At 41.1% G+C, this 12,334-nt stretch overlaps 1 protein-coding gene across 1 annotated transcript; it reads right to left on the bottom strand.

Annotated features, from left to right (window-relative positions):
- Window positions 1-2,632: 2,632 nt before the first annotated feature.
- LOC115950286 lies at window positions 2,633-5,356 on the bottom strand. The gene has a single exon (XM_031067508.1). It carries the CDS (start codon window positions 5,354-5,356, stop codon window positions 2,633-2,635), a length of 2,724 nt encoding a protein of 907 aa, XP_030923368.1.
- Between the last annotated feature and the right edge of the window lie 6,978 nt (window positions 5,357-12,334).

Genomic DNA, 12,334 nt, shown 5'->3' with positions numbered 1-12,334 from the left:
AGAGCTTTTACTTTGTACTCAGAACTACAACTGTAAACAGAATGGCTCTCTTCTCCCCTCTTCCCTTAGTTTACATTTGTAATAGCACTGCACTTGTAACCTATTTATGCTTCCGCCCCAGTGCCCTCATAGACGGCACCTCTTTGTTGTAGCTTACCCCCATTTGGTATCAGAGCCATTTGAGCTCGATCGTAAGTGTTTGTAAGTTACTGTATTTTCAATCAAGTTGGCCGGTTATACCGCCATAGTTATCCCCTCTTTGGCTCTGTATAAAATGGGGGTAAGCTACAACAAAGAGGTGCCGTCTATGAGGGCACTGGGGCGGAAGCATAAATAGGTTACAAGTGCAGTGCTATTACAAATGTAAACTAAGGGAAGAGGGGAGAAGAGAGCCATTCTGTTTACAGTTGTAGTTCTGAGTACAAAGTAAAAGCTCTGGAAGAAAGGAGGTCTAAGTGTGAAATTTAGCCTGCTGAAGACTGAGGGGAAGAGTCCCTTTTATAGCTGGAGGGAGCTTCGGATCAGATCAGGAGACCCTGGAATCACGGGAGGTGAAAATGCTTTTACCTTCAGGTGAATATCTTTTCAGCCGAAAGCAACAGTAATTCCAATGATTCTGTCTGGGCACTGTTGAGTGAACAGTAACTGGTCACTGTTTATGAACAGTGTTTTGTCCCCTTGCTTTACTGGAATAGTAACTCTGCATAGTGTTCTGGACTGTGCAGTGAATAGTACTTTGTCTGTCTCTTTTGCTGGTGCGGGTACTGTTCATGGAATAGTAACCGGTTTTTTAGCAAAGAGAATCTTAGTGTTTTAAGCTGGGCTTCTGGAGGCTGTTCTGGAGCATTCAGGAGTCCGTTCTGGTGTTGCTTTTAATCGCTGTCCAAGTTGTAGGCATCATAAGGATCTTGAGAATCCTGGAATGGGTCAAACTGGTAGCGATTACAAGAAGCTTCAGAAGAGGCAGGAGAGTTCTTTTCTACTGACTCAAGCTGGGCTGACTGGAGAAGTAGCTGTTGGGCAAGATCTCTAAGTTCCTTGCTAGACTTTCCGGAGAACTGGGCGGAATCTAGGCTAGACTGTGATCTTGTGCGATGGGCTATGGTCTTCTGAACTGGAAGGGGAAAGTCATTATACATTTTGGTGATAGCATCAGTAGGTCTGAACCTATCCCACCATTTTGTAAAGAATTCCCGATCGAGTATATTCTGGTTGATTGCATAATTCCACATGCTTATCCAGTGGATCTTGTACATGACTGTCATGTGCAGGATGGCTGGGAACTGGGAAGAATGCTTATCAGTCTGAAAATTGGTACTGAAATACCTTAGTGCATCCTGTAGGGGTTCTGGGAAGTTCTGAGGAGTTGATCCAAACATTTCCCACCACTTGAGGAACCACGAAGGGATTTGTCCTTTGAAATTCTTATCAAATTGGATGAACCATGAATGATCATAGGTCATATTCTGAAAGAACAATACCTTTTCAAAAGCATCCATATAGTCATAATAGTTGTACAGGGGTTCTGAGCCCTTGAGTACTGTAAGTTTTCTGAGAGTGGAGGGATGTCCCCAATCTTTGCAACTGACAAAACTCTGGATTATGAACTTATGGTAAAGAACAATTGAGGGATTAGTTCTTTCTCTGATGTCTTCTATTCTGGCAGACTTTTCTTGAAGAAGGATGCCTTTATAGAATCTGATACCTTTTTCTGGGCTTTTGGGAAGGAAATGCCATTCATGAGGCAATACTTCCATTGCTAATGCCAACGGATCTGTTATGTGGGCCAAGTGAGGCTCAATATAAGAGATGTGCTGGACAAAAGGCTTTTTGATGTAAGAAGCTCTACCTGTTTTGGGAGGGAGAGTATAGGACTGCTTAGGTACGATTGGGCCAAAGGGTTCTTCTACATGTGAAGGAGAAACTACTGCTTTGGGGGGCAATGTGGCTAAGGCAGAACTGTAACTGTGTTGTCCTTGGGGCCTTTGGTAGTTTGGTTTGGGAATTGTGGAAACCAAATAACGATTGGCAACAACGGATGGCGATACAGGTGGGTTCTTTGGTGAACTGGAAAAGGGTACTAAAGGGCCAGGGTTCTGTGCCTGACTGGTACTCCTAGTGTTATGCTGTTTAGGCAATTTGGGAGGTTGGGGTTGTACGGGCTTTTTCCCGGACATTTTGTTCTGGATTCTGCAAAAATTCACGGGTTAGGAAATCAGGGATACTGTTTTGAGTTCCTGCAATGAATGCAATGTTTTGGACATCTTTTTCTAAAACATGTTTTGCAGATTTACAATCAATTCTTATTAAAAACTTTTGATTCAAAAGATCGCTTTGAAATTTTGAAATGCATAGTACTATAGATAAAATCTCTTTTTTAATAGTGCTATAATTGAGTTGGGTGGGAGTCCAAATTCCTGAATGAAAACAGACAATTTGTTCAGGGGAAGTGGGACTAGTACGCTGAAGGAGAATGCCACCATAACCAATGTTTGAGGCATCTGTCTGAACTACCTTGAAGGAATTTTCTGAGGGGATTCCAAGGCAAGGAAGTGTCTTGACATATTTTTTGAGCTGTTGAACAACCAATGTATGATTAGGTGTCCAAGGAGGGGGATTGGTTCGGAGTCTATCAAAAAGGGGCTTGCATTGTTGATCTAAGGTTTTGATAGAAATCAGAAATGTAATTGAGGGATCCTAAGAACCTCTGGAGTTGGGTTTTTTCTAGGATCTCATCAGGGAACTTTTCAGCAAATTGGATGGCTCTATCTATAGGTTTGATGACTCCATGTCTGATATCAAAACCTAAGAACCTAATACTTGTCTGAAAGAGTTTAATCTTCGGGGCCGAGACAACAAGACCATTTTTCTTGATGGTTTGGAAGAATGTTCTGAGATGCTTCCAATGTTTGTCTAGGGACTCTGAGAAGATGAGTACATCATCAATGTACACAATGGTATGACTGGAGAATGGATTAAAAATCTCATTCATGATATTCTGGAATTCAGAAGGTGCATTTTTGAGGCCAAAGGGCATTACATTCCATTCGTAATGACCAAAGGGTGTGGTGAAGGCTGTCTTGTACCTATCAGACTCACTGATTTGTATCTGCCAAAAACCACTCTTCATGTCAAACTTACTGAAAACCACTGCTTTACTAAGCCTATTAACTAAGTCTCTTTTGTTGGGGATAGGGTACCTAATCCACTCTAAGACTTTGTTAAGGGGCTTGTAATTAATGACAAGTCTAGGGACACCTCTTTCTATCTCAGCGTTTTTCTGGACATAAAAAGCTGGACAAGACCATGGTGACCTAGAGTTTCTGATGATTCCCTTTTTAAGAAGATCTTCTATTTCTACCTTACAAGTATCCATAAGTTCTTGACTCATTTGGATAGGTCTGGCTTTGGTAGGGATGTTCTTTTCATGGAAATCTTTGACATAAGGGAGTGCAACTTCGTGCCTTTTCCTATGCCAAAAGGCTGTGGGAAGATCTGAGCAGACATCTTGCTTAAGTATATCTTCAAACTTCCTAATGTCTGATTGATAATCTTTGCAAGCTAATTGCTCGTCAGTCCTTTTGTAACTTAGTTCATTTCCAAGGTACTTAAGGTGTTGGGTTTTGGCATTAATCAGATTAAGGGTCTTGGAGATGGAAACCTCTTGGAGACTATTGATGTCTTTAGGTTTAGGACTCCTAAGAAACTTAAATTTGACTGGCTGGCCAAAAGGGTGGGTAGTGATTCCTTCACTATCCGTGGTGAAAGGATATAACAGACACATGAATGGGTTTCCTAAGATGACCCTATCTGTCATATTTTTGACAAGGACAAAGGTGGTTTTGAAACACGTATTGTCTTGGCATACATGTGCATTTGGAATTTTGAATTCAATCTGCATTTTTCCTCCACTTGCGGAAGTTAACCGTTCTCTGGTTTTCCGGAAGTATTTAGAGGGGATGATTCCTTCTTGAATGCAGTTGAGATCAGCACCTGAATCTATTAGGGCTATAACCTCAAATTCAAAGTTTTTGCTTATGACAATCCTGACTTTGGAATGCCATTTCTGGAAATTAATCCTACTGATGGTGTGCAGGAACGATCCATTGGATGGTTCTGGTTCCATATCTGCAGTAGGGTTAACTGTAACATCAACTTCTTCATCAGAAGGGTTCTGTAATGAGGTTCCTTCCTCATTGCCTTGCTGTGAAGTAAACTCTAGATTTTTGACTCTTAAGTCTATGAGGCCATGATCAACCCTAAGGATGGTTAATTCCTGCTTAAGGTTTCTCAACTCAACTTTGTTATCCTTAATCTCTTTCTGGAGATCTTGGATGGTTACCTCTTTCTTTGATTTGGTAAACCTGCTGTAGATTTTTTCCAAATCGACTTTGGGTTCCTGAAACCTAGGTTTGGATGTGCTTGTTTCCTTGACTAGGGTTTTATGGAACTCACTAAGCTTTTGAGCTTTCTCTTCAGGGTCCTTGATCTGTTCTATGAGATCGAGGAGCAATTCTTCTTGTTTAGAAAGAACTTCAACAGTGTAGTTTCTGCAACAGCTGTTTGTGCATGAAATGGTTTCATCTGAGCTACTAGAGGTGCTATCTGGAATTCTAGGAGAGGATGAATCTTGGTAAATCTGACAGATTTCTCGGTCAATAGAACTGTTGGGAGACTCACTTTCTGGATGGTCAAGTTCTAGGATTTTGGAGATATCTTCAGACACTAAGGAATGGGTAGGGGATTTGCCTGGACATTCTTTCTTGATATGTCCCTTTTTTCCACACTTAAAGCATTTTCCTTTTGCTTTAGGTTTGAGGAGTTTTAAGGTATTTCCTTTTCTATAGATGCCTCTCGCTTCCAATTTCTGGCGTCTATATTCTCTGGAAACTATCTTCTCTCTGTGGAAATTTTTAACGGCTGGGTTTCCTCTATATTTGGATTTCCATATCCTGGGAGGAGGTAGGGGTGAATCACCAAGCTGATCGTCTAATGGTTCTTTCTCTTTTTCACTTTCTGAGGAGGGTTCATTAGAACTACTAGAAGATATATGAGCTTTTAAGACATGGACTTCAGGTAAAGGAGAAATTGGAATTTCTATTTTCCTTTTTGAATGCCTAACTTTTGGTGATGGAGTAGGTTTTGAAGGAAGTTTGGATTTGACACAGTTCTTTTTATGCCAATTGAAATGTTTCTCAAAGTATTCAAAGAAAGGATAATCTGCTTTGACCTCTTTCATGAACAACTTCCATTTCTCCAAAACTTCAACCTTTTGTTCTCTGGTATGGTTTGCTCGATAGGCTTCTCTTTTAATTCGGTTCTTTTCAGAATTAAAATCCTTTTCGAGGTAGTCCATATTTGGAACAATTCTTTGGTTATCACTAGGAGCTGATGGTCATATTCAGATTCTTGCTGAATAGGATTCTAAAATCAGATCCTGATGGTGAGGGGGGTTTAAGACTGTCCTGACTGTTGTTGTCTTCTTCTTGATCAACAACTGAGTCTTGCTTGGCTGTGTAACAAGGGGTACTAACCTGGGAGTGGTCTTTACACCTTGAAACTGTGGACCTAAGTCTCTTCTAGATCTAGGAGCTCGTGTTCTAGACGAACTACTATGGGATGCAGGTCTATCTTTCAAGAGGATAGTTGGCTGCCAAAAGGGGGCGTAGATCTAAAGGATCTGACCTTGGTTCCTGGTATGTATCCTGGTGCAGATCTAATGAGGATCTGGGCAAGGGTTCATCATACTCTAGGGGTGACCGAAACCTAGATTGGTCAAAACTTAGTCTAACCGTTCCATCGGCTAACTGCTGGACATAATCTGGATCTGGGTTCCTAACAGGATTCTGGATCTGTAGAGGATAATTTTCATTCTCTAGAGACCACTGTTCTGGGAATGTTATCTCAGACCAATTCAGGGTTCTTGGTACCTGAATGGTGGATCTAACATCTGAAGTTTGGATAAGAGTGGTTTCACCTGCCTTTCTCTTATCGAAAGCTTGGATGGACATGTTCGTCCTCATGCACTTATAATACACTCGGTATATAAGAGCAAGTTGTTTGGTGCCATGTAATACAAAGATTCCATGGGTTCTGATGTTGAGGGTGAGGACCTTCAAGATATGAGGGTCGTCAAGTGCAACTGTGAGGTTTGGAAAACAGTCGAAATGAATTGGACCGTTACTCAAACTGGATTCTATGGTTCCTAGGAGACTGTCTCTGAATCTGATGAGACGGGTATCTCTGAGGGCCATGAGGACCGAGTTGTTCAAACCTTCCCTGATCAATGGTTTAACTCCGACTTGGACAAGTCCTATGTGGAGGTATTTGTGACCAGATTCCCTGTGAGCTTTCACGGCTGCAGGGGACAACAAATAACAGGTTTCATATTCCTTGTTAATGCTGTAGACTTGTTCTATAGTCCTAACATGGTAGTCCGTTCTGAAAGACTTTTTCAAGGACCATGACGAAGACTTATAGATCTGGGTTGTGGGAACTTTAGGTATGTTCCAATCTCCTAACTTCTGATCTAGATCTGAAAGCTGGTACGACTCTGAGTTGATTGTTCCATCTTCTTGTGGAATCTCAGGTGGGTTTGTACTGCTAGATCTAATTGAAGTGGAAGAGTCACTCCTTCTAAACATCCTATTTATCATTCTGGATTATAAGCCTAAGAAATCAATTACAACCTAGACTACCTTTATCTTCCAATTTCTGGATCTAACCTTAGATCTGAAACAGGGTGTGTATGGACGCCTATTGTGCTTTGTTACCAACTTACGACCGCTCGGACACCTTTCTATGAAACTTGCTACTGCTTACACTGTTCCCTTAGTATGAGTGTACTTTCCCTATCGTTTCCGACCCTCAACGCCTAACGCTCTCCTGGCTAACGGCTAAACGGGCATTACAGATTGACTCGGGCTTCCTGCTCAACCTTGGTACTTAGATTTTCTGGGTAGCAAACGATCACAGAACCGGAATTACTCCTAGATTTACTGGATAACAACTTGACACAATACCTAGCATAATACACATCTGCAACAAATTGTGGGGAAAGAAACAAAGAATGGAAAAAGAAGATAACTGGGAAGCAAAGGATTAGCTTAAACAGATAATCACAAGATAATAAACAGTTTGAATAAACGGGAGGCTCAGCCTACCACCAAAAGAAAGAAACAGTAAAACTGGCTAAGATGAAGTAGTAGATGAAAAATGCAACATATGGGAGTGGAAGTGCTATCAGAAAATAGATGTAAAACAAAATAATGTTTGTTAGAGATAACATACTTTCAAAGTAATGATACACAACAAAATAATGGATAACTATGGCGGTATAACCGGCCAACTTGATTGAAAATACAGTAACTTACAAACACTTACGATCGAGCTCAAATGGCTCTGATACCAAATGGGGGTAAGCTACAACAAAGAGGTGCCGTCTATGAGGGCACTGGGGCGGAAGCATAAATAGGTTACAAGTGCAGTGCTATTACAAATGTAAACTAAGGGAAGAGGGGAGAAGAGAGCCATTCTGTTTACAGTTGTAGTTCTGAGTACAAAGTAAAAGCTCTGGAAGAAAGGAGGTCTAAGTGTGAAATTTAGCCTGCTGAAGACTGAGGGGAAGAGTCCCTTTTATAGCTGGAGGGAGCTTCGGATCAGATCAGGAGACCCTGGAATCACGGGAGGTGAAAATGCTTTTACCTTCAGGTGAATATCTTTTCAGCCGAAAGCAACAGTAATTCCAATGATTCTGTCTGGGCACTGTTGAGTGAACAGTAACTGGTCACTGTTTATGAACAGTGTTTTGTCCCCTTGCTTTACTGGAATAGTAACTCTGCATAGTGTTCTGGACTGTGCAGTGAATAGTACTTTGTCTGTCTCTTTTGCTGGTGCGGGTACTGTTCATGGAATAGTAACCGGTTTTTTAGCAAAGAGAATCTTAGTGTTTTAAGCTGGGCTTCTGGAGGCTGTTCTGGAGCATTCAGGAGTCCGTTCTGGTGTTGCTTTTAATCGCTGTCCAAGTTGTAGGCATCATAAGGATCTTGAGAATCCTGGAATGGGTCAAACTGGTAGCGATTACAAGAAGCTTCAGAAGAGGCAGGAGAGTTCTTTTCTACTGACTCAAGCTGGGCTGACTGGAGAAGTAGCTGTTGGGCAAGATCTCTAAGTTCCTTGCTAGACTTTCCGGAGAACTGGGCGGAATCTAGGCTAGACTGTGATCTTGTGCGATGGGCTATGGTCTTCTGAACTGGAAGGGGAAAGTCATTATACATTTTGGTGATAGCATCAGTAGGTCTGAACCTATCCCACCATTTTGTAAAGAATTCCCGATCGAGTATATTCTGGTTGATTGCATAATTCCACATGCTTATCCAGTGGATCTTGTACATGACTGTCATGTGCAGGATGGCTGGGAACTGGGAAGAATGCTTATCAGTCTGAAAATTGGTACTGAAATACCTTAGTGCATCCTGTAGGGGTTCTGGGAAGTTCTGAGGAGTTGATCCAAACATTTCCCACCACTTGAGGAACCACGAAGGGATTTGTCCTTTGAAATTCTTATCAAATTGGATGAACCATGAATGATCATAGGTCATATTCTGAAAGAACAATACCTTTTCAAAAGCATCCATATAGTCATAATAGTTGTACAGGGGTTCTGAGCCCTTGAGTACTGTAAGTTTTCTGAGAGTGGAGGGATGTCCCCAATCTTTGCAACTGACAAAACTCTGGATTATGAACTTATGGTAAAGAACAATTGAGGGATTAGTTCTTTCTCTGATGTCTTCTATTCTGGCAGACTTTTCTTGAAGAAGGATGCCTTTATAGAATCTGATACCTTTTTCTGGGCTTTTGGGAAGGAAATGCCATTCATGAGGCAATACTTCCATTGCTAATGCCAACGGATCTGTTATGTGGGCCAAGTGAGGCTCAATATAAGAGATGTGCTGGACAAAAGGCTTTTTGATGTAAGAAGCTCTACCTGTTTTGGGAGGGAGAGTATAGGACTGCTTAGGTACGATTGGGCCAAAGGGTTCTTCTACATGTGAAGGAGAAACTACTGCTTTGGGGGGCAATGTGGCTAAGGCAGAACTGTAACTGTGTTGTCCTTGGGGCCTTTGGTAGTTTGGTTTGGGAATTGTGGAAACCAAATAACGATTGGCAACAACGGATGGCGATACAGGTGGGTTCTTTGGTGAACTGGAAAAGGGTACTAAAGGGCCAGGGTTCTGTGCCTGACTGGTACTCCTAGTGTTATGCTGTTTAGGCAATTTGGGAGGTTGGGGTTGTACGGGCTTTTTCCCGGACATTTTGTTCTGGATTCTGCAAAAATTCACGGGTTAGGAAATCAGGGATACTGTTTTGAGTTCCTGCAATGAATTCAATGTCAAAATCGAAAACTGAAAGAATGGCTTGCCATCGTGCAAAAATCTGTTTTGATGCAATGTTTTGAACATCTTTTTCTAAAACATGTTTTGCAGATTTACAATCAATTCTTATTAAAAACTTTTGATTCAAAAGATCGCTTTGAAATTTTGAAATGCATAGTACTATAGATAAAATCTCTTTCTTAATAGTACTATAATTAAGTTGAGTGGGAGTCCAAATTCCTGAATGAAAGCAGACAATTTGTTCAGGGGAAGTGGGACTAACACGCTGAAGGAGAATGCCACCATAACCAATGTTAGAGGCATCTGTCTGGACAATCTTGAAGGAATTTTCTGAAGGGATTCCAAGGCAAGGGAGTGTCTTGACATATTTTTTGAGCTGTTGAACAACCAATGTATGATTAGGTGTCCAAGGAGGGGGATTGGATCGGAGTCTATCAAAAAGAGGCTTGCATTGTTGCCTAAGGTTTTGATAGAAATCAGAAATGTAATTGAGGGATCCTAAGAACCTTTGGAGTTGGGTTTTTTCTAGGATCTCATCAGGGAACTTTTCAGCAAATTGGATGGCTCTATCTATGGGTTTGATGACTCCATGTCTGATATCAAAACCTAAGAACCTGACATTTGTCTGAAAGAGTTTAATCTTCGGGGCCGAGACAACAAGACCATTTTTCTTGATGGTTTGGAAGAATGTTCTGAGATGCTTCCAATGTTTGTCTAGGGACTCTGAGAAGATGAGTACATCATCAATGTACACAATGGTATGACCGGAGAATGGATTAAAAATCTCATTCATGATATTCTGGAATTCAGAAGGTGCATTTTTGAGGCCAAAGGGCATTACATTCCATTCGTAATGTCCAAAGGGTGTGGTGAAGGCTGTCTTGTACCTATCAGACTCACTGATTTGTATCTGCCAAAAACCACTCTTCATGTCAAACTTACTGAAAACCACTGCTTTACTAAGTCTGTTAACTAAGTCCTTTTTATTGGGAATAGGATACCTAATCCATTCTAAGACTTTGTTAAGAGGCTTGTAATTGATGACAAGTCTAGGGACACCTCTCTCAATCTCAGCGTTTTTCTGGACATAAAAGGCTGGACAAGACCATGGTGACCTAGAGTTCCTGATGATTCCCTTTTTAAGAAGATCCTCTATTTCTACCTTACAAGTATCCATGAGTTCTTGACTCATTTGGATAGGTCTGGCTTTGGTAGGGATGTTCTTTTCATGGAAATCTTTGACATAAGGGAGTGCAACTTCGTGCCTTTTCCTATGCCAAAAGGCTGTGGGAAGATCTGAGCAGACATCTTGCTTAAGTATATCTTCAAACTTCCTAATGTCTGATTGATAATCTTTGCAAGCTAATTGCTCGTCAGTCCTTTTGTAACTTAGTTCATTTCCAAGGTACTTAAGGTGTTGGGTTTTGGCATTAATCAGATTAAGGGTCTTGGAGATGGAAACCTCTTGGAGACTATTGATGTCTTTAGGTTTAGGACTCCTAAGAAACTTAAATTTGACTGGCTGGCCAAAAGGGTGGGTAGTGATTCCTTCACTATCCGTGGTGAAAGGATATAACAGACACATGAATGGGTTTCCTAAGATGACCCTATCTGTCATATTTTTGACAAGGACAAAGGTGGTTTTGAAACACGTATTGTCTTGGCATACATGTGCTTTTGGAATTTTGAATTCAATCTGCATTTTTCCTCCACTTGCGGAAGTTAACCGTTCTCTGGTTTTCCGGAAGTATTTAGAGGGGATGATTCCTTCTTGAATGCAGTTGAGATCAGCACCTGAATCTATTAGGGCTGTAACCTCAAATTCAAAGTTTTTGCTTATGACAATCCTGACTTTGGAATGCCATTTCTGGGAATTAATCCTACTGATGGTGTGCAGGAACGATCCATTGGATGGTTCTGGTTCCATATCTGCAGTAGGGTTAACTGTAACATCAACTTCTTCATCAGAAGGGTTCTGTAATGAGGTTCCTTCCTCATTGCCTTGCTGTGAAGTAAACTCTAGATTTTTGACTCTTAAGTCTATGAGGCCATGATCAACCCTAAGGATGGTTAATTCCTGCTTAAGGTTTCTCAACTCAATTTTGTTATCCTTAATCTCTTTGTGGAGATCATGGACAGTTATCTCTTTCTTGGATTTAGTAAACCTATTGTAGATTTTTTCCAAGTCAACTTTTGGTTCCTGAATCCTAGGCTTGGATGCACTGGGCTCTCTAACTAGGGTTTTGTGGAAATCACTAAGTCGTTGAGATTTCTCTTCTGGGTCCTTGATCTGTTCTATGAGATCCAGGAGAAGTTCTTCTTGTTTAGAAAGAACTTCAACAGTGTTGTTTCTGCAACAGCTATTTGTGCATGAAATGGTTTCATCCGAGCTATTAGAGGTGCTATCTGGAACTCTAGGAGAGGATGAATCTTGGTAAATCTGACAGATTTCTCGGTCAATAGAACTATTGGGAGACTCACTTTCTGGATGGTCAAGTTCTAGGACTTTAGAGATATCTTCAGAAACTAAGAAATGGGTAGGGGATTTGCTTGGACATTCTTTCTTGAGATGTCCCTTCTTCCCACACTTAAAGCATTTTCCTTTTGCTTTAGGTTTGAGAAGTTTTAAGGAATTGGGTTTCCTATAGATGCCTCTTGCTTCTAATTTTAGGCGTCTATATTCTCTGGAAACAATCCTTTCCCTTCTGAAATCCTTGAAGGCTGGGTTTCCTCTATATTTGGATTTCCATATCCTCGGAGGAAGTGGGGGAGGATCACAGGGCTGGTTGTCTAGTGGTTCTTTCTCCTTTTCATCTGAGGAGGGTTCATTAGAACTACTAGAAGATATGTGTGCTTCTAAGACATTAACTTCTGGTAAAGGAGAGAATGGCTCCTCTGCTTTGTGAGCTGAATGTCTAGCTTTCGGTGATGGGATGGTT

Source organism: Quercus lobata, chromosome 6 (genome assembly GCF_001633185.2).
Source record: "Quercus lobata isolate SW786 chromosome 6, ValleyOak3.0 Primary Assembly, whole genome shotgun sequence".
NCBI lineage: Eukaryota > Viridiplantae > Streptophyta > Magnoliopsida > Fagales > Fagaceae > Quercus > Quercus lobata.
This window is presented reverse-complemented; position numbering and strand designations above follow the sequence as displayed.